The 20,169-nt window shown below is 55.0% G+C and overlaps 2 protein-coding genes across 3 annotated transcripts in view; one reads left to right on the forward strand and one right to left on the reverse strand.

Moving 5' to 3' along the window:
• The window catches only part of ADPRS (ADP-ribosylserine hydrolase), a 5,875-nt gene extending 921 nt beyond the window's left edge, over positions 1-4,954 (forward strand). Inside the window, exons 2-6 of the mRNA XM_042015553.1 lie at positions 1,098-1,194; positions 1,948-2,155; positions 2,245-2,429; positions 2,523-2,623; positions 3,124-4,954. Coding sequence (XP_041871487.1) covers positions 1,098-1,194; positions 1,948-2,155; positions 2,245-2,429; positions 2,523-2,623; positions 3,124-3,416 — 884 coding nt within the window. The 3' untranslated portion in view covers positions 3,417-4,954. The remainder of the gene's footprint in view (positions 1-1,097; positions 1,195-1,947; positions 2,156-2,244; positions 2,430-2,522; positions 2,624-3,123) is intronic.
• A 1,027-nt stretch (positions 4,955-5,981) lies between these two features.
• Positions 5,982-20,169, reverse strand: part of COL8A2 (collagen type VIII alpha 2 chain) — a 30,727-nt gene continuing 16,539 nt past the window's right edge. For both annotated transcript variants that reach the window (XM_042015528.1, XM_042015529.1), the window contains exons 2-3: positions 15,188-15,372; positions 5,982-10,744 (exon numbers count right to left, since the gene is read on the reverse strand). In XM_042015528.1, the coding sequence (XP_041871462.1) occupies positions 8,823-10,744; positions 15,188-15,356 (2,091 nt within the window). In that variant the 5' untranslated portion in view covers positions 15,357-15,372 and the 3' untranslated portion in view covers positions 5,982-8,822. The remainder of the gene's footprint in view (positions 10,745-15,187; positions 15,373-20,169) is intronic.

Raw genomic sequence — 20,169 nt, forward strand, 5'->3', positions numbered from 1 at the left:
GCCCCCAGTCCTTACCTCTCCCCTGGTTGTGGGGCATCTCCGCTCTGACTGCCCTGGTTGTCCCCTGTCCTGCTCTGTCCTGTGCCCTGTGCTGTAGGGGTTCAACACCCCTGGCCATTCCTGATCCCCTGGGGATTCCTTAGGGACACCGCTGATGCAAAGGGACCCGTGGTTTGCTGTGCTCGCCCCGTGCTGCTCCTACTCCAGGGAAGCTGAGGTGGAGTGTGCTTGGAACGGGTGTCAGCAGGGAGCAGAGGTGCCAAAACTTGAGGAGGAGAAGAGTGAGAGAAGCACAGAGTTGTTATTTAACTGTTAGGAAGCGATTGCAGCCTTCCAGTGCCTGAGGGGAGTCTGCAGGAAAGATGGAGGTTATTGACAAGGGCCTGGAGTGACAGGACAAGGGGGAATGGCTTCCCACTGCCAGAGAGCAGGGTTAGATGGGATACTGGCAAGAAATTCTTCCCTGTGAGGGTGGTGAGGCCCTGGCACAGGGTGCCCAGAGAAGCTGTGACTGCCCAATCCCTTGAAGTATCCCAGGCCAGCTTGGCCAGGGCTTGGAGCAACCTGGGATAGTGGAAGGTGTCCCTGCCCATGCCAGGGGGTGGAACATTGTGGTCTTTAAGGTCTCTTCCAACCCAAACCATCCTGGAAATCTGTGATTCTGTGTTGGCCTGACTCTCTTGTCCATATATGCCTCTGGATGTCAGACATTTTCTCCTGACTTACTAATCTTGAAGTACATTCTGTGTCATTATAAGCTGTGGATGCAGCTCCCTGGCTGTGTCTCCTTACTCTGACAACCATGGCAGTGTCGAGCTCAGAGTGCCAGGGAACTTAAATTCCAGACAGGTTTGGGTTGGAAGGGACCTTAAATCCCATCCAGTGCCACCCCCTGCAATGGACAGGGACCCCTTCCGCTGTCCCAGGTTGCTCCAAGTCTCGTCCAACCTGGCCTTGGACACTACCAGGGATGGGGCAGCCACAGCTGTTCCAGGCAACTTGTGACAGTCAGGCCTTGGAGATGAGGGTGGTGCTGGCAAAGGGCAGGCACAGTTTGTCCCTGGCTGGAGGTGTCACTCTCTGCCCTCCCATTGCAGAGTCGCTGCCGTACACGGACGACACGGCCATGAGCAGGTCAGTGGTGCAGTCACTGCTGGCCAAGCGGGAGTTCGACGAGGTCGACATGGCCAAGAGGTGAGGATGAGGCTTCCTGAAGGTGAAACCATCACTGTGACTGACTGTGGGAGGGGATGGGGGCTGAGGCAGAGTCATTACTAATTTGTGGAGGGGAAAAAATTAGGAAAGAGGTGGTTAATCCTTTAGTTTGTTGTTGCTTTGCCGTTGCCTTGGACTGTGCACCAGCGTCAGCTTCAGTGTGGAGTCTGAAGCTGCCTTGACAGGACAGCGCTGCTGTATGTCAGCCCTGTGTGTGTTCACCTTTGGGGAGGAGAATGCTTGGAGATTCCAGAAACATTTCGTTTCATGTTTATTTGTAGCTATTTATGTTTGTACTGCCCTTAATTTAGTGAGGGAATAGGAGTGAGCTCAGCTTGACTCTGTTTATGATCTGTTTCCTTGTTGAATCCCCAGCCCTGGGAGCATTTGGTTCCACTTAAGGGAAAGCATTTCTTTGTTTAGAAAACTCTTCAATTGAACTTGAACAAAAGACTTTCCTTGTGGTTGTGACCCACGGAAATGTTTCTAGTTTGGTTCTATTTTGAGGCAGAGTTGAGAGGGAAACAAGTGGGTTATGGAAGGTGATGTTTATACATCCTGCTTTCACACTGTTCTTTGGGAATTGTTTCTCTGCCGAACTGAATCACTGAACCCTGACTGTCACAGATTTACGTGTGTGTTACTAATTCACTGTAGCAAGAAGCTTCATCCAATCACAAACCTCAGTAACAGACCAAACCCTCCGGGTGTTTTCCCCCCTGCCCACACCAGGTTTGCGGAGGAGTTCAAGAAGGAGCCCAACAGGGGTTATGGGATGGCCGTGGTCAACGTCTTCAAGAAGCTCCTGAGCCCCAAGTGCAATGATGTGTTTGAGCCTGCGAGAGCCCAGTTCAATGGGAAGGGCTCCTATGGGAACGGCGGGGCCATGAGGGTGGCCGGCATCTCCCTCGTCTACTCCGATGTTCAGGATGTCAAGAAGGTAACAGAACATTCTGGGCTCCTCTGGGTGTCCCTGCTGCCAAGGGAGTGTCCCAGGAGGCTTTGCTGACATTGGGGTTTCTTCGGCAGTTTGCGAAGCTGAGCGCAGAGCTGACCCACTCCAACTCCCTGGGCTACAACGGGGCCATCCTGCAGGCCCTGGCCGTGCACCTGGCACTGCAGGAAGGGCTCAGCAGGGAAACCTTCCTGGAGCAGCTCATCAGCCACATGGAGCACGTGGAGGCGGATGACAAGTCTCTCAGTGATGCCCGAGCGTGAGTAGCTGGGGGGGGAAGCCCCAACCCTGCTGTGGTGGTTTGTTCTGGCTCTTCACATTCTCTCCTCTTCACTGCACTCTCTGTTTGCAGGCTGGGATTTGAGGATTTACCGTTTTCCAGGCGTCTAAAGAAAATCAAGGAATTTTTGGAGCTCAGCAGCATTCCCAAAGCAGATGTATTGTTTGAGTTGGGTGAGTACCTTTCTTAGTACAAGCATTAGGAAAGCTGGAAGCAGGACTAACTCAGCAAGCCTGGTAGATGTGTCTTCCCTCAGATTCCTCTTCAGCCTGTCAGGCACAGAATGTGCTGGAAAAGCTGCCTGTACTAACCCGACAGGAGTTCTGAGTCTCAGCTCAGTGATTCCCTCTCTGTATTGACAGGAAAAAAAGGTCTTATTAAGGAAATGTTATCTTCATAATGTTTCTTAATATTCCAAGATCTCTTAAGTGCTCTTGGGTTGTCATGTTGGATGGGGATGGGTATATGGGTATGCCAGACTATATTGGGGTAACTGGGAATTGTTCTGCAGGATGTGAGTGGTACTGGGGAACTGGGGGGTTTCTGAGGCACCAACTTGCACCTTTTCCTGGTAAAATCCATGATATCTTTATGGAAAGTCACTGGCAACAGGAAGTTACAGTAGGAAGGGAAAAGGAAGGAAGCCAGAGGGTGATGACAGGGTGTGTTCCAGGCAATGGCATCGCTGCTCTGCGCTCCGTCCCCACTGCCATTTACTCCTTCCTGCGCTGCATGGATGCTGATCCCGACATTCCTGACCACTACAATGCCCTGCAGAGAACCATCATCTACTGCATCTCCCTGGGGGGGGACACGGACACCATCGCCACCATGGCGGGGGCCATTGCCGGCGCCTATTACGGGGAGGAGCAGGTGCCCCCGAGCTGGGAGCAGAGCTGTGAGGCTTTCCAGGAGACCCAGAGGATGGCCAAGAGCCTCCATGAACTCTACTGCCAGCGGCTCTGAGCTCCGGGGCAGCTCCAGGGCTTTTCTGAAGGCGAAGGGATGGTCAGCTCTGCTTCTCTGGTCAGACCCAGTGGTGGATCCGCACCATCGGCCAACGCCAGCGAGCCTCACCTGGGAAGGGTGCCTGCTGCTGTAAGCTGGGAGCTGGGAGCATGAGCCAGCTTGGAAAAGAGGGGACATCCCCTTCAGTCACGGATCATCTGGGAAGTGGCTGCACTTGGACAGTTGGTGCAGCTCCCCTGAGTGTACAGGAGTGTCTCATTTTCCATAGGATTTCTGCTTTGTCCACCGTTGTGCCATTTGTCATTGCAGTTACTGGCGGGTGTCTGAATCCGTGGACTTTCTCCCTGTTTTCCTGTGCTCCTGTGTCCGTGGGCTGTGTTTTGGTGGTCAGTGGCTTGTCCAGTGGTTTTGGGAGTCTCCACACCCCTCGTACAGCAGCAGGTCACTCTCAGCTGGCCAGATAAGAGATGTCACAGGAGTCACCAGAGAGACCTGGTGGCCCACGTTGTCACCTGTGCTGACTTAGGATCATGGAGCGCAGACTTCCCTGGGAGGTGTGTTGCCCTAAAGGCAGAATGAGAAGTGCCAGAGAAGGGAGAAGAGATTTCTTTGCATTGCTGATGGCTCTGTGAGAGACCTTTGATGCCTGCAGACGATCCCAGCTGGCTTGTTGTCCCTGCTGGGAGAGGGTGTCACTAATTGCTGCTCCTCCTGTGTCCTTGGCCCTGTGATCCTACAGGCACCTGCTGCACTTTGTGCCCCCTTGCACAGCTGCTCTCACACTGCTGCAGTGTGTTCCTAACCCATGCATCCTGTATTTTTGAAGTCCTGTGTATGCCCAGAGCACCAAGTGAGATTCCTGTTTAAATCACAGAATACCCCGAGTTGAAAGGGACTGCCAAGCGTCATCGGAGTCCAGCTCCTGTAGAGTGCAAATCTGGGAGTGGAGGTAGTACAGGGATAGAATTCCTGGTTCTGCTGCAGTCAGTCACAAAAGTGACTTGAGCAGGATGCAGGAGTTAACTTACCACAGTCTAAGCCTTTGTACTTGGTAAGAATTGCCCCAAAATTAAAGGGAAAGGTGGATTAATTGGGGGCATCAATGTTTAAAAGAAGCTGGTGCTGGTGGCCAAGAACATTCTAGCGCAGCTGTATTCCAGAATTTTACATTTAAAACCTTTTCTTAGTGGAGCTGATCAAAAAGGGAGAAACAGCTTGGGAATGGCACATCTAGAAAGGGTTGGAAGTTTTTTAATAATTGAAAACAAAATGTCATCATATGGAAATGTTTATAAACTTGAATGTGACAGTGTAACTTGTTATTTCTCCACTATGTCTTGTGACACCGGGAAGTGGCCGTTGTGCTCCCCGGTGGCGTCGGCACGTGGTGGCTGTGTCAGGTTGCATGCACATGTGGGAATCTGGCTGCCACGGGTCCTTCCAGTTTTCCCTGTAGTCTGCTTCCTTCAAGTGCCAGTCTTTTGTGTGATGCTTTAACGGGTTTTCCTTGTATAAATGGATTCTTGTCCTGGGAACGTGTGGAATTTTGGTCTGTTGTATATTTTTGTATTGTGCTGCAGAGCTGAGCTGTGAAATATCAGGTTTTCCACATTATTCTGCCAGAGAGGCAACCAGATTCATGGAATTATTTAAAAGAAGATATTTTTCTTTTAAAGCAGCTTTATAATTTTAAATGTTTGGAACTCCTGACAAGCAAAGAGTTCCTGTTTAAAGACTAGAGCTCTTTGGGCCAAAATTTAGATGTGTGCTAAACCTTTCAGTTTCCTTGGAAAGTTATCTTTGTTAAGTAGCCACTGCTCCTGTGTTTTCACTCAAGTCATGAGGTTGTGCATCCTCAGTGCCAAGAGGACCAGGAGTGGTTCTTGGTACAAGGGTGAGTTGACACTGGGCATTGCAGGGAGAGCCTCTGGAAAGGCCCCTTTTCCTTCTCAGCCTGTGGAAGGAGTTCAGGTGCTGGAATCCAGCGTGTGATGATGGTGCAGAGACCAGGGAATTTGCTGGGAGCCCCATGGATGGCAGCAGGAGGATAGCTTGTTCCTTGGAATGAGCTTTTGAAGGTGCCCGTGTGTCAGCTAGGCGTCCCAGGAAATGTTTTGCCTCTGCTGGGTGAGATCAGGTGGGAAAATACATTTTCTTTTCTTTGGACTGTGAGCCTGTGAAGGTGCTTTGCAGGTGATTCACCAGTCCTGAGTGTTCCTGACTAGCTCAGGATGGAGGTTGGCTGTGCACAAGGTGTATGATATAGGATAAAAAAATGGAAGAAAACCACACAGAAGGGAAAGGGAATCCCTAAGACTTCAGCTTGAGTTCCTCAAATTAATAATCACCAGGCTGGAAGGATCTGGGTTTCAACCTTTTCTAAAACAGAATTTCTAGAGACAGGAGTCTTTTCCTTAATCATAAGAAACATGCAATAACTTTTTGCATAAGGATATTATTTAGTGAGGGAATCTGCTGGGAGTGAGGAGATTTGAGGTGAAAATAAAGGGTAAGAGAACTGCATGAGAGCAAGTCCCAGGACAAAGCACAGCTGAGCCCACCTCTATACAATAAGTTTTATTGATGTTTGTCAATACAATCAAGTACTGCAGTTTTAGTTGTGAAGAGCAGGTCAGTTTTGGGTCACAAAGAGTGCATTTTAAACCAACTTTTACTAGGACAGTGCATGTAATAAGTATTTACAAAACTAAAAACCTCTATATACTAGGTTAGAAATGAAGATACTAGAGGCAAATTTAAAAAAAATAGTAAGAATTTGTATATAAAAATGCACATTGTAATGCAGTTTTCAGCATTAAAAATAGACATACCTCATCCAACCCAACCTTTTTTATTCTTGTGATTGAAACCAAAATCCCACGCGCTCACACACACGACAGAAAATAATCCTTTCTGCTGGCTAATATGTACTCAGTATTCCAGAAAAAAATCCTTCTGGAGAGTGAACAGCCTCCCTCATCCTGTGCATCGTTTTTTTAGCCTAACTATGTGCGTGTAATATCTTTGCTTTCCATTAGTGTGTAAATGTAAGAGGTTAAATAGCTGCGAGGGGTGATTATGGGTTCGCTCTGCACGTGAAGGGAAAGTGGAATTGCAAAACAGTATCTACAGCACGAACTTAATCTGGGGGTGGTTACAGTGAGGAGTTTGGTCGTTGCTTTTTGCCAGCTCGAACAAGAAGTTTGGAGTGAAACAGAACAGGAGATGGGCTGTAGATTAGGCACAGTATAAATAAGTCACTTTGAGGAGCAGGATGAAGCTCCCACCAGGCGTGGCAGCTCCTGGCCCTGTGCGGGTCATGCGCATGGTGGGGCTGGACCAGCTCAAATCCCTCTGTTCTCCACAGGAAAGGAGACAGGTCCCCTCCCAGCACCCTCCCCTACCAAACCTGGGCTTGGAAAAATCATCTGAGCTTCCACTTTTAATTTTAGGGACTGTTCCTGCTGGGAAATAACTTGTTAGGATCACAACCCAAATAGTCCTGACCCCGCCCTCAGGAGTTAAAAACATCCAGTGGGATCAGACACCTTTCAGCTTGAGGAGTTTCATCTCTGCCTAAGAAGAGAAATTCCCAGGGACAAGATCCCAGGGAGGGGACACAGCCCCAACAGGCAGTGCCCGGAGCACTGACCTTTCAACAGCAAACTCTTTATTTCAGGGATAGGTGAGTTTTTAAAAGGAAGGCCTGAATGGCAAGAGGCAGAAACACAGGACAGACTTGAGGAGAAAACAAACAAACAAAACAGAAATAGGAAAAGAAAAGTTGTTTAAATATCTCGTAGAGTCCATCTGGAAAACAAGCCCAGTCCCAGTCTCGCTACATTTCTTTGGCCATCAAACAGGCTTTAGGAAAATGCAAAGATCAGAGCTGGTGACCAAATTGTTGCTGTCTCTCAGGGATGTGCCTTTGCAGAGGGACATGCAGTGGGATATGCACATGGATTGACTTCAGCAGCATGCTCCTGCCCTGGGATGAGCAGCATCCCTGTCCTGGAAGTGGCAGTGACTGTTCTACTGTGAGAAAACCTGCAGAGCCACAGGATCTGTGTGGGCAGTGCTGTCACACCCGGCCCAGAGCCCTGCAGCTCATGCTCGGGTCAGTAATGCTCCAAGCATTAGAGAGACAAAGTGGTAACAACAGGCAAATGTTGATTTCTTTAACCTAAGTCACAGGGTGGCCCTGGGGCTGGTGCCCTGTCACAGGTACATATTGCACTACACTTGTAAGTCATGTTGTTAAATGGGTCATAGCACCGTGGTGAAATCACTGTGTGGAAAGTTAGAACCAGCACTATTTTTTCTTAATTCCAAGATCCCCAGAGAAAGGGGGGACACCAATGCAAGAGTTCACACATCCTGAAATAGACAGGAAAAGCAAGCTGTCCATCAGTGGCACTTCCTTATGTCACACCAGCTGGCAGCACCGTGAGCTAGGCTCGCACTGCCATCCTTGTGTGGGCAGAGATGCTCCTGAGGCCAAGCAAGTCTTTGGGCTGCAGAGACAGACGGGACAGGACCAGCCCTTGGATTTCCCAGCAGGTGAATGGAGAGAGTGGATCGTTGTTCATCATGGGGGTCCCAGCTTCCCTCACTGCCTTTGGAACTGGTTGTGGCATCCTCCCAGGTACCAGTGCCTGGATGGTTTTATTCCTAAAGGTGCTGGGGGGGAGGGTTAAAAATAATATTTACTTCTTAGAAGAAGGTGCTTATGCAAAGTGTTCCACTTTTTAGGATTATAAATCCAACCACGCTGAATCCAGAGTGAATCGGAGAGACTGCCCCAAAGCACAGTCTGGAAAAGCAGGCGTCAGTGAGCCTGGAACTTGGGCATCTGGTGGTTTGGAAGGAAATTTCTCAATCCAGCGTGGATCCCTGCTGCTGTATGGGTTTGTGTAAGTGCCTGGGACCCTGTGTCGGTTACCAAACATGCCAGCCATGACACAGCTGGATTTATTTATCTAGCATTCCAAATGGGAAACGAGGGCACTTGATACAGGCCAGGGGGGGGTCTGGTCTTCCAGCTGACCCTCTCTGGATCACAGAGCCAGATCCTTGCCATCCCAAGCACGTTCCTGTGTTTGATGTCCAGTCACTGGGGTAAAACTTATTCCAAATACGCTTTGCTGAGGAAGTCGCTCCCCTCCCTCCCTTCTCCCTCCCCCAAAAAGAGAAAGATAGATGGATAGATGTCTCCTTCCCAATTACCCTCTTGACTCATGGATCAAACAGCATGAAGCAAGGTCCCACGACAATGTCTTGCGCATTCTTCCCAGTGATTTTTCTTTTTTGTATTAATTTTAAAACACTTTTTTATCAAAAAAAAAAAAAAAAAAAGACAGTTTATGGCTAAAGTGGGTGTAAAGGAAAAGTGCCCAACAGCCGTTATGTGGGGCAGAGCAGGAACCCGGAGAAAGAGGAGTGGATGTATTCTGTGGAGTACAGCCCGTTGGCCTGGTCCGAGGGCATTTGTACCCAGACCTGGTCATTCTCCTTGAGTTCAAGCACGGCACTGCCCGAGGCCTGGTCCAGGTACCCCTTTTTGTACTCATCGTAGGTGTAGGTGGCTGGCACGTTGTTCTTATACAGGGCCACCCAAACGTTGGTCCCTTTGACGTGCACGTGGTAGGCAAAGTAGTAGATTCCGGATACGGGGCAGGTGAAGATCCCGGTGACCGGGTTGTAGCCATTGTGCCCGTTATACAAGGTCCGGTCAAACTTGACAGGCATGCCAGATGCGGGGAAGGGGGAGGTGAGGATGGCAGTGAAAGCCGGCGCAATGCGGGCAGCGAGCTCTCCTCGGCCATACTGTGGCTTGCCCGGCTTCCCGTTGCCCAGCACAGCCCCCTCCACGCCACCGTCCGGCAGGTGCAGCCCTGCGATGCCCGTCTCGTCCAGCACTCCTGGCGCTCCTGGTGGCCCGGGTGGCCCTGGTGGGCCTGGTGGTCCGTTCAGCCCTGGCGTTCCTGGCATTCCAGGTGGGCCGATGGGTCCGGCCATGCCAGGCTCACCGGTCTTCCCCTCGCCAGGAATGCCAGGGAGCCCGGGCTCCCCTTTCAGGCCTGGTAACCCCTGAGGCCCCATGGGACCAGCAGGTCCTTGCAATCCCGGGATGCCGGAGGGGCCCCGCAGCCCCGGCTGCCCCGGGATCCCACCATCCCCTTTGGGCCCGGGGCCACCCGTTAATCCAGGCACCCCCGGAAGGCCGATGAACCCTGGTTCACCTTTGGGGCCCGTTGGGCCGGGAGGTCCCAGTGACCCGGGCAGGCCCCTTTCCCCCGGCACCCCCGGCTTCCCCGCGAAGCCGTTCGGGCCCTGGTCGCCGCGCATCCCCGGCATTCCCGGGGGCCCGCTCGGCCCCACATCCCCCTTGGAGCCGGGCAGCCCGTGCTTGCCCGGCAGCCCCATGGACCCCGGTGGGCCCGGCGGGCCGATGATGCCGGCAGGGCCCGGCTCGCCCGGCTCCCCATCAACGCCGGGCTCCCCCTTATCGCCGATGGCTCCCTGCGCCCCGGGCTGCCCGCGGTCTCCTTTCAGGCCGGGCAAGCCCGGTTTCCCATAGCCCGTGGGGCCTGGCAGGCCAGGGAGGCCGCGGATCCCGGGCTCTCCCTTCGGTCCCATGGGGCCCTGTATCCCCGGCACCCCCGCGACGCCCGGGACACCGATCCCATCGATCCCCGGGGGTCCCCGCGGCCCCACAGGGCCGGGCTCCCCGGTGACACCCGGCCCGCCCGGGGGGCCCATGTCGCCCTTGTCCCCCGGCGCGCCCGGCAGCCCAGCGAGGCCGGGCTTCCCAACACCGGCGGGCCCTGGGGGCCCCGCGGGGCCGGGAGGGCCCCCGTTCCCCCGGGGCCCCGGTAACCCTGGCTTCCCCACGCCGTTTTCACCCTTCATCCCTCGTTCTCCGCGGGGACCCGGCTCTCCTTTCGGGCCAGGCTCGCCCCGAAACCCGGGCAGGCCGGGGCCGCCCTGGGGACCCGGCTTCCCATTGACAGAGAGGCCGGCTGGCCCGGGCAGGCCCGGCGGGCCGGGAAGTCCCCGCGGCCCTTGCTCCCCTCGCATGCCAGGCTCGCCCTTGGCTCCGGGCATCCCTTTCATACCCGCCTTTCCGGGGAGTCCTGGGATGCCGGGTTTCCCAATGCCCGAGAAGCCAGGGGGCCCAGCGGGCCCAGGCTGGCCGTGCATTCCTGGCTTCCCCGTGCCCGGTTTTCCTGGGTAGCCGGGGGGCCCGGGGGGTCCACGTGGGCCAGGCTTCCCTGGTGGTCCTGGCTCCCCTTTGAGGTCCATGGGCAGCAGCGGCGGCATGTCTGTGGAAAGAGGAGACACAGTGTCACTAGAGCTGGAGGTCAGCAAGGAGTGTGCAGGTGCAGGATGTCCTTGGGATGTTGGAGCCGGGGTCTCTGCATGGCCTGGGCAGGGCTTCAAGGGGGACCCTTCCACTTAAACATAGCCACAGCAGCTTCCTGGGCCCCCACATCAGCAGGGCTGTCCTGAGGCAAGGCTAAAGCCCAGGGTTCTCATTCCAGCCTCACATCCCTCCATGATGTCAGGTGATACCATGGAAGGTGCCAGCGCTTGCTGTCAGCTCAGGCAGAGCTGTTTTGTGATGAGTTACTGCAGGATGTTTTTGGAGCTGGATTCAAACCTCCTGCTGCCTCACTTCCCAGCAGCCTTGAAAGCACCGTGGGATTCAGTCGCTCCTGCCTGGGCTCAGCTGAGAGGATGGTGACAGAACAAGCCAAGACTGAGGATAATCCCTCACCCCGTCCTGCGAGTCCAGGGCCCTGGGAGACCTTTAATCCTTTTGGATTAAAAAGAAAACTCTTGGACATGTACTCGAGAGCCTGAGGAGGCGATGGGTGTATGGGTTAGGCCATGCCCACAGTGCTTGCTGGCTCAGCTCCCATGTCCAGCAAGGCAGAGAGAAACAAAAAAGGAAAAAAGCTCTGGGGATGGAGGAGAAGCCAAGAGCTGGGAGGGAAATGCAGCCTCAGCTCCATCCGAATGAGTCAGCCCAGCTGGGAATAGGCCGCAACCACTTGACATTTCAAGAATTTATTGAGGTCTTTTGCAAACGGATATAAGAAAGAAACTAATGGGCTGAGAGACTCCAAAGGCGAGGAGAGGCAGATGACATGCCCACCACAGCTCAGCATGGAAAGCACAGACGTGAGCATAAATAACTCCTCGAGGCTGACCCAGGCAGGGTGTCACCTCCCACGTGACACCGGGAAAGGGTGAGAAAGAATAAATCTGACAAACTCTTTTCTGGGCAGTTTGAAATGAAGGAAATACTCGACAGTCACACGTACACGGGACGATGATGAGAAGTGCAAAAGGCAGAGGAAAAGGCTGTGACATCTTGGGTGAATTTAAATCAAATCTGCCCAGGGTAGATCATTCCAGTTGGGAAGAGATCTATATGAACAAGTTCCTGGGATGGGGATGGATCCTGCCTGGGGTGAGAGCAGGATACAAGGCTGCATGCCACAGTCCCCAGGGTCTGCCAGTCTGGCCCCCTCAGTGAGCCAAACTGGGCTTTGGGAGCATGGACACCCGTGGTGCTGGGATCCGCCAGCATGGAGATTTCCTCAGTCAACGGGAAGAGCTTATGGGAGATTTGAGACACGTGAAAAGAATAACTGTGGCAGCAGCAGGCACAGCTCCCGGAGCATCGGAGGTGGCTTTGCCTGCCCTAAACACAGCAATTAGCCCTGGCCCTTCCCAGCCTGGTGCTGCTGTGTTTTCCTTTGGATAATGGAAACATTTTTAGAGCTTATCTATAAATCAAAGCCTGGCCCGCATCCTCAGCTGTAGCTGCGGTCACTTGGCTCTCCTGATGAAGGAAATACTTGTCTGTCATGACACTGCCACTGGATTTCTGCAAACTCCTGCTCTTCACCCCGGAAAATGGTGTGGGAAAGAGGGCAAGGGAGCTGTGCAGTGCTGCACTATTTCTGGGGTTTGGATTCTGGAAAAAAATTTCTCCAGAAAATTATTTCAACGTGTTTTCTCCCCCTACTTTTTCTTTTTATTTTTTTTTCTTGCAATAGTTTGAAAAGAATTAGTTTTCTAGGTCATTTTGCATGGAATCAGAACAAGGATCTACAGCTGAGCCCACGAAGGAAGGAAAAAGCACACACACACTCCTCACACAAGGCAGTGGAGAGAAACGCCAGGCGGGAGCTGCCAGCTTGCAGGCGGCCAAAAAAGCAGACGGGAAAACCAAACCGGGGCCGTCAGCGGAGAGAAACTGGAACACTGCAGCCCCACTGGTGTCCGATTTCAAAAGCCCATGTCTTACCACAGACACATGTCTCGGAGCTCTGCGTTTCGCAGCACCAGCGTGGGGTTCTGTGTTCCCCTCGAAGCATGAACAGAGCTGCCGTGAATGTTAACGCGGAGCCAGCTGGGGCAGCGGGAAGGGGACAGGACAGGAACCACCCTTGGGAGCTCCCCCCGGGCACCACGGAGCGTTCCACCTCCTGAGGAGCAGGGACGTGGCCAGGTGGGTGCTGCAGCCCCTCTGGAGCTGTGTTCATCCCAGTAAGGACCCGTCCTGCCTGAAGGAGAGACCCAGCAGCGCAGACCGGCCAGCAGAGGAATAATCCAGCAGGATGGGAAGTGGTTCCCAGCCAGGAGCAGCCAGCAGCGGGTCTGGCCAGCGCGGCCAGATGACACTGCAGGAAGGAGAGGTTGGCTGCTCTGTGGCGGACCCCGGCCGAGCTTGTTCCAGAGCTGCTGCCAAGCCCTGTCTTGTGAGAGAGTTTCGCAGGCTCACAGGGATGTTGCGTGGGATCAGTGTTTTAGCACCTCTCATACCGTCTCCCCCAGCAGTGGGTGCCCCAGCACAGCACTCGCTCGTGGGTTTACCTGGCTGCAGGGCCATGGACGTGGTTTAAATTAAGCCAAAATAAACCCCAATGTGCAAATGTCTGCTTCAATATTCTGAGCATTTCAGCGTTTAGCAGTATCTCCTTCCCTGAGCTCCCTCTGTGCTCTGGGGCACTCATTTTTGGGTCAGAAAAGGTGTCTGGCACCAGAAAAGGTGTCTGGCACCCTGAGGAAACCTGTCGATAACCAGTTGGCACCTGGAGGCAGGAGGGAACCCCTCGCCCCCCAGCCGGGGGTCCCAGCCCCCCAGCCAGTCCGGGGGCCCCGCACAGCTCCCGCCGGGTCGGGGTAACCCGCAGGGGCACGGCACAGCCCTGCGCCGTCGCGGCGAGTCAGCTGAGCTCCCCGAGCAGGGCAGAAGGCCAGCAGGGATTTTCCTTGCCAAATTAGAGGTTAAGCAGAGATGGGAGCTCGGTGGGATCCAGGAGGCACCGGCTTCCCCAGCTGCCTCCGTGTGGCCCCACAGCCGGTGGGTCGGGCTGCAGCTGTCCCTGTGTCCCCCTCTCCTGTTCCCCACCTGTCTTCTCTTTCCCAAGGGTTTTAGAGGAGTAATGTCTAGGGGACTTCCATGCTCTGCCCTGCCTCAGTGTCCCCTCTGTGCCTGGTCTAGCCCCTCCTTGCCCCAGCCTGGCATACTCATTGCTCTCCCCACCATAGGCAGCGTTGCTCAGAGGCAATGCAAGCTGCTCCCATGCATAGGAAGAAGGGAAAAAAATAAGGGAAAACAGCAGAGAGAGATTTGAATCCAGTCCCACCAGCAGCTGAAGTGTTCCTGTGCTACGCTGGAAGGTTTTGGCTCTGGCTGGGATTCAGGGAGCAGCTTTACAACAGCTGGGAAGGGGCAGGGAGGGGGGGCTCATAGCACGCTTCGGCTCTAGGTTTTGCTGTGTGTTTTCTGACACATGTGCTGAACTCCTGATAAGCCATTCAGCCCTGCAGTAAATCAGCCACCGGTGGCCCAGCCTTCTCCAGTTTCTTCTCCCAGAGCCAATTCTTCAGCTCCTGGGAGGGTCTGGGTCCATGACAACCCACAGGGAGGCTCCAGTGGCTCTTCCCAAGGGCCAAGCACCAACCTGGCAGGTCTGGATACTCGAGCCCAGCAGTGCCCCATCCCGTGGTGGTGGCAGCACTGGGGTGGGTGCAGGCAGGCGAGCTGGGGGCAGGGGCTTACAGAAGGCTGGAGGTGTGAGCCCTGGCTGTGAGGAGCAGTGACCCTGGTGCCTTGGCCCCTCCAGGTGCACATCACTCAGTGGGGAGCAATTTAACACGTGTGAAGTTTCTGGTCGCTGCTCTTCGAAGGAGGAAATGTCTCTCTCCTGCTCTTCCCTTGCCAGGCTGTGTCTCAGCTCCAGCCTTGGCACTCCTTCTATTCCCAGCTGGTGCAAAATGCAGACAGGGAAACGGAATAGGTGGAGAAGTGGAAAAAGCCTTGCCAGGACAGCTCAGGTTTAACAGCAGGGAGAGGCAGAGATGGTGAGTGCCGGGGTTTCTGTGCCTCACAGCTGCTGGGGTTGGGCAGGAGGGTGGGAGCCAGAGGCTGGAGGGTCCCCTGTGTCCCCTGGCTCCCAGACCAAGGGGCCCGGCAGTGCCCTCCCAGCCCCAGCAAAGGGCTTCACTTCTCTGCTGAGCCTCTACCAGTGTCCATCCTGTCCTTTTGCACTGGGTTAGAGACCCAAATGGTCCCTCCATGCTTGGCCAAAGTGTTTTGGACAGCAGCACCCTCAGCTGTGCCAGGCAGCTCCTGGGAGCTCTGACCCTCAGGATAGAGGCTGACAAGTGCCCAATGGCTGTGAAGTGCCATGTCCCCTTCCCACTGACCCGTGTCATCCCACAGCCCCGCAGAGTGCATCCCTTACCCAGGTACTGCCCTTTGCCTTCACGGAACGGGGGTCCCAGGGGTCCCTTCACCATGGGCTGCATGTACTTGACTTGAGCGTAGCCCCCCACGCCGCCTCCCGTGGCCGAGCGAGGGCCGATCACCATCACCGTCGTCACCATCAGCAGCGCCACGACGTCCGGTAGCATCCTGCTCCCACGGCTCCTGCAGGCAAAGCAACAGTGAGACTGGGTACACACCCCCCACCTCACGAGGACCAGCTGGGAGCCTGAGAATGATCCCTGTGGGAGCGGGACTCCCTCGAATTTGTCTTTGTGTGGATCAGAGATATCCCGAACATGTCGCCCTTCCCAACACACCACAGCTGGGAGATGCATGGTAAATACACACTTTATAGAAGAGAATCACAGAATCTCTGAGGTTGGAAAAGACCTCCAAGAGCATTGAGACCAACCTGTGACTGATCCCCACCTTGTCAACCAGCGCAGAGCACTGAGTACCACATCCAGTTGTTCCTTGGACACCACTGGGCTGGGACTCCACCACTTCCCTGGGCAGCCCCTTTCAATGCCTGACAGCCCTTTCCACAGAGAAATTCTTCCTGATGCCCAACCTGAACCTCCCCTGGCACAGCTTGAGGCTCTTCCCTCATCTTGCACTGTAACCAACCAGAGGGGTACCCAGTGGAGTCTTACAGAAGCTGCCCTGAGTGTCTGTGGTAACTCTGACATCCCTTATATATTTTTAACAAACATAAGAGGGGGAAAAAAGGCAGATGAGATGTGCAGCCCACCGAGCCCAGCATTGCTGTCACGTCCCTCAAGTGAGCAGGGGATCCTCTCACAAGAACCGTGGCTCCTGTGGCCATGGCTCCTGTGGGAGGCTCAGGCTGCCACCGCCAAGCCCTGCCTTCCTTGGGGGCAGCCGGTGGGTGCTGGGTCTCCCAAGTGGGTGCTGAGCCAAACCCACGATGTGGGAGCCAGAGACTCACCACGTTTGTGGCTCAACTGCGGCGCTTCGCGGGCAATGCCGGGAGCTCACGCAGAGGACGAGGGATGGGACATGGGAGCAGCAGCCTCAGCCTTAAGTGCCTGTTTATTTAAAATAAACCCCCTTTATAAACACTCTCTTCCTCCAGCAACTCTCCCTGTCGACTCCACGTGTGGAGCTGCAAACAGATTGATTTGCAAAGAACATTTATTTTTGGAAGCTTAAACAACACGTGATGCCAAAGAGCTTTTTGCTGCTTTTCCTCCTTCTCACAATAATTGACCCATGGTGGTTATTAATGAGAATTAAGCTCCTGGCCTGTCCTGCCGGCAAGCAGGGGCAGGGCTGCTGCATGCCGGGATTTCATCGGAATTTCCTGAATCGCTTTTGCTGAAGCAGCAGTGAAAAAAAAAACTCCTGCCTAGAGAAAAAACAACCCAAATTAAAACAAAATTAAAGCAAATTAAGTCAAGGGAGCAGGGAGCCCTGGCATGGGATTGTTCCTGATGCCACAAGGGCTTGGCAGGTTTTTGGAGTCTCCAGGGATGAGGCAGCCTTGACAGCTGCTCTCGTGCCTGGAAAATGGTCTTGGAATCAGCTGAGGGCTGGAGAGGACAGGGATGGCCCTGCCATTAGCAGCACGATGCCGGTGAGGATGCAGGTGACTGTGGCAGATGCTGGAAGGGCAGCTCTGCTCTGCCCATCCCACCAGAGCCACGGGCCCGGAGCAGTGCCATTCCCACTGAGACCCCCAGAGCTGTGGCTGTGGGTCGGGTGGCACTGCCAGGGACACGGGTGACAGCCACCCCCGGCCTCCTTGGCAGCATGGCCAGGGCCTCGCCGGCATTATTGTTTTTCTGTCTTCAGGGTCGAGGAGAGGAACGCTTCTTTTTATGAAGCATTATTTTAGAAGGATTTGTTTAAGGGGAAAAGAATCCCATTTTAAGGGATTGCAGCTGTAAAAATACAGTTTCTGTTAAATAAAAGAGGAGAACAAACCCCTGAATCAGCTATTTACTTGTTTTCCTTACCTGGTATGACCCCTGTGCCTCCATCTCTACCTCCCTCCCTTCCTAGCTCTCTCCTCTCCCACCTGGGCTGGATTCTCCCCTGCTCCTCCCATCCACTGGGCTTTTTTCTCGGGATGCTGCCATAGGAGCAGCACCCTGGGGTGGTTCAGCCCCTCGCTGCTGAGTGCTGCATCCCCCTGTCCTTCTGTGACACCTCAGTCCTTGGAGAGGTGTGAGATGCAGGGGAAACAGAGCCAGAGGGAAGGGAGAGGGAGGACAGGGGAATCTGACCAAGGTTTTGTTGTGTGTTGGATGTGAAACTGAGTTCCCTGCTCTGTGTCCTCTGTCACCCAGAGGCTCCAGCCACAGGCTTAATTCCTGCACACTCCCCCTTGATCCAGCTGGGTCATTCCAGCTGCCCCACTCTCTGCAGAGCGATGGGGGGAGCCTGGCCTGAGCCCCCCAGCTACATGTCCCTCAACAAAACGGGTCCCTGGTGCTGTGTGTCCCCCCCAGCAGTGCCCGGCATGGGGCAGGAGGCCTCCCGCTACCTGTGCTCTCCAGGCAGTGATTTAATAACAATAAAATGGAAACATCTGGAGTCTCATATGATGGATAAAGTGTGCACAACGTGCTTGTAGAGAGGCTCTTTCATGCTTGAAATCTCCTGTGTTATGAACCGATAATTAATCACACGGAGCAGCCACACTACGCTCCCATCTCGCCTGGCAGGTCGTGAAGAGTGGCCAGTCCATCATGTGTGTGGGGTGGCTACAGACAGCTGGGGGTCAGCTGCTCATCCTCCTGGGGGTTACCTGCTGGTCTTCCTGGGGTCTGGGGTCAAGAACCCACTCTGGTATGGCCAACAGAAATCCCACAAGAGTCATTTTTTTCCCACCTGGAGCAGGGGAGATGCTTTAGGAGTCCTGATTGCAGCCCCTCCTGGCTCACCCCGCTCTGCCTGGGCACTGCAGCCACCAGGCTGGGCACTGTCCAGCCAGGCTGCTGTCCTTCAGAGGCAGCTCCAGCCCCCCCAGCACACTCATGTATGACCAAAACCATCCCTTGCTGCAAAGCCAAGTGCAACAGGAGCTGCTGAGCCAGGAGGGTTCATACAGGGGCAGCGCTTGAGGGGTCCATGCTGTTCGCTGGGGATGCTGGAGCAGGATGGGGCCCGGCAGCACTGCACTGCTTGGCTCTGGAGGGAGCAGGGCCCCGACTCAGCACCGAGACCCCTGGCACAGCTTCAGAGCCGCCGCCGCCACGCTGACGGTGCGAGTGTCGGCTCCCCTGGCAGGCGGTGAACAGACGTGTTAAAAACCCCTGGCACGCCATGAAAGCACTGGGAACAGGGAAAAAATCTCACACTTAGAGCATGAGAAAGGAGACAAGAAATGTCACCTTGTTCTCGCAGGAAAACAACCAGCCCGTGCTGCGTCCGTCGCTCCAGAGCTGCCTGTGGCTTGTGCTGGGCAGCCTGGTGAGCTCCTAGCGTGTTCTTGGCATGCTCCTGGTCATTCCCAGTGCAAGAGGGCTGCTGCCCCCCGCACTGTCCCACTCTCCCCCCAGAGCCCATGTCAGCACTCCCGTGCCTGTGGACTGGGCAACGTTCCTGTGAACACCATGGCCCCACTTCCCCATGGACACGGCCAGGGCTGTTGGCTGAGCTGCAACTGATTTATGGCCCCTGTTACTTAAATATTAATGAAGGGCCTGGCCAGCCCCGCGCCTGCTCCCTTCAAGGCTAATTATTTTTAAAGTCAATATATGTGATCCACGGGGGATCTGCCATTGTGACTGAAGGTCGGCACAGCGGGGAACTTGTTTAAACCCGGCGGTCAAAGCGTGGTCAGTTTGGGGCACAGCATGTGCCTGCTGGCCCTCACCCCAGTTCCATCCTAGGTCCATGCCAGCCTCATGGAAGGGCTCAGGTATGGGGCAGGATGGGAAGCTTGATGCACTTCACCTGCATGCCCAGGCTCACGAGGCCTCATCCCATCCTGGTCCCTGTCCCCATGCCCATTGCTGTCCCCATTCCCTTCCCCATGCCCATGCCTGTACCCATCCCAGTCCCCATTCTGTGCTCTGGGATCGCAAGGCCCAGCCACCACCTCTGGAAGCCACGGCAGAAGCTGGCCCCGGGCCGGGGGGAGCAGTGGGCAGCAGCTCGCACTCGCCCGGGGCGGGGGACGCAGCGAAGGGGAAGCACCGGGAGCAGCCGGCGCGTGTGGGTGGGCTGGAGCAGGCGGGCTTGGCCGCCGCCGTGTCCCATCGAGCCGCTCCATCCTCCGGTCATTTACAATAAAAAATAAAGCAGGGAGGATTTCCAAGCCCAACACGGGGCTGGCCCGGGTCCAGCGGGAGGTCGATGATTTGCTTTGCGCTACACATGCTTTAAAATAATAATAAACCGAGTCAAAACCGAAAAGTTGAGCTATGAAGAGGCAGAGCAGCACGTTGTTTCCGTAGGCCGGGCTGCGAAAGCCAAAGGCATCGGGGAGAAGCTCGGCTGAGCAGCGCCGGAGAGCGGGGGAGACTTGGCACCGGCCTGTCCTTAACTGCAGGACACCCGATCTGATCCAAGGCTGCTGTACGGAGCCGGAGCCGGAGCCGGAGCCGGAGCTGGAGCCGGAGCCTCGCCCGCCAGCAGCCCAGGGAACAAGAAAACATTTTCCTTGACGAGGAAAAAACACCCCACCCCATCTGCAGGGACCTGCTGCCCCCGCACAGCGCCCGCGCCTGGCCCTGAACGGAACGGGATAGGCACGGCACAGCATGGCACGGCACGGCACGGCATGGCACAGCATGGCATGGCAAGGTGTGGCATGGCATGGCATGGCATGGCATGGCATGGCATGGCATGGCATGGCATGGCATGGCATGGCACGGCACGGCACGGCATGGCATGGCATGGCACGGCACGGCACGGCACAGAATGGCACGGCACGGCATGGCACAGCATGGCATGGCAAGGTGTGGCATGGCATGGCATGGCATGGCA

Source organism: Corvus kubaryi, unplaced genomic scaffold (genome assembly GCF_017639235.1).
Source record: "Corvus kubaryi isolate FWS band 111438036 unplaced genomic scaffold, C.kubaryi_AGA036_p1.0 split3-37304, whole genome shotgun sequence".
Lineage (NCBI taxonomy): Eukaryota > Metazoa > Chordata > Aves > Passeriformes > Corvidae > Corvus > Corvus kubaryi.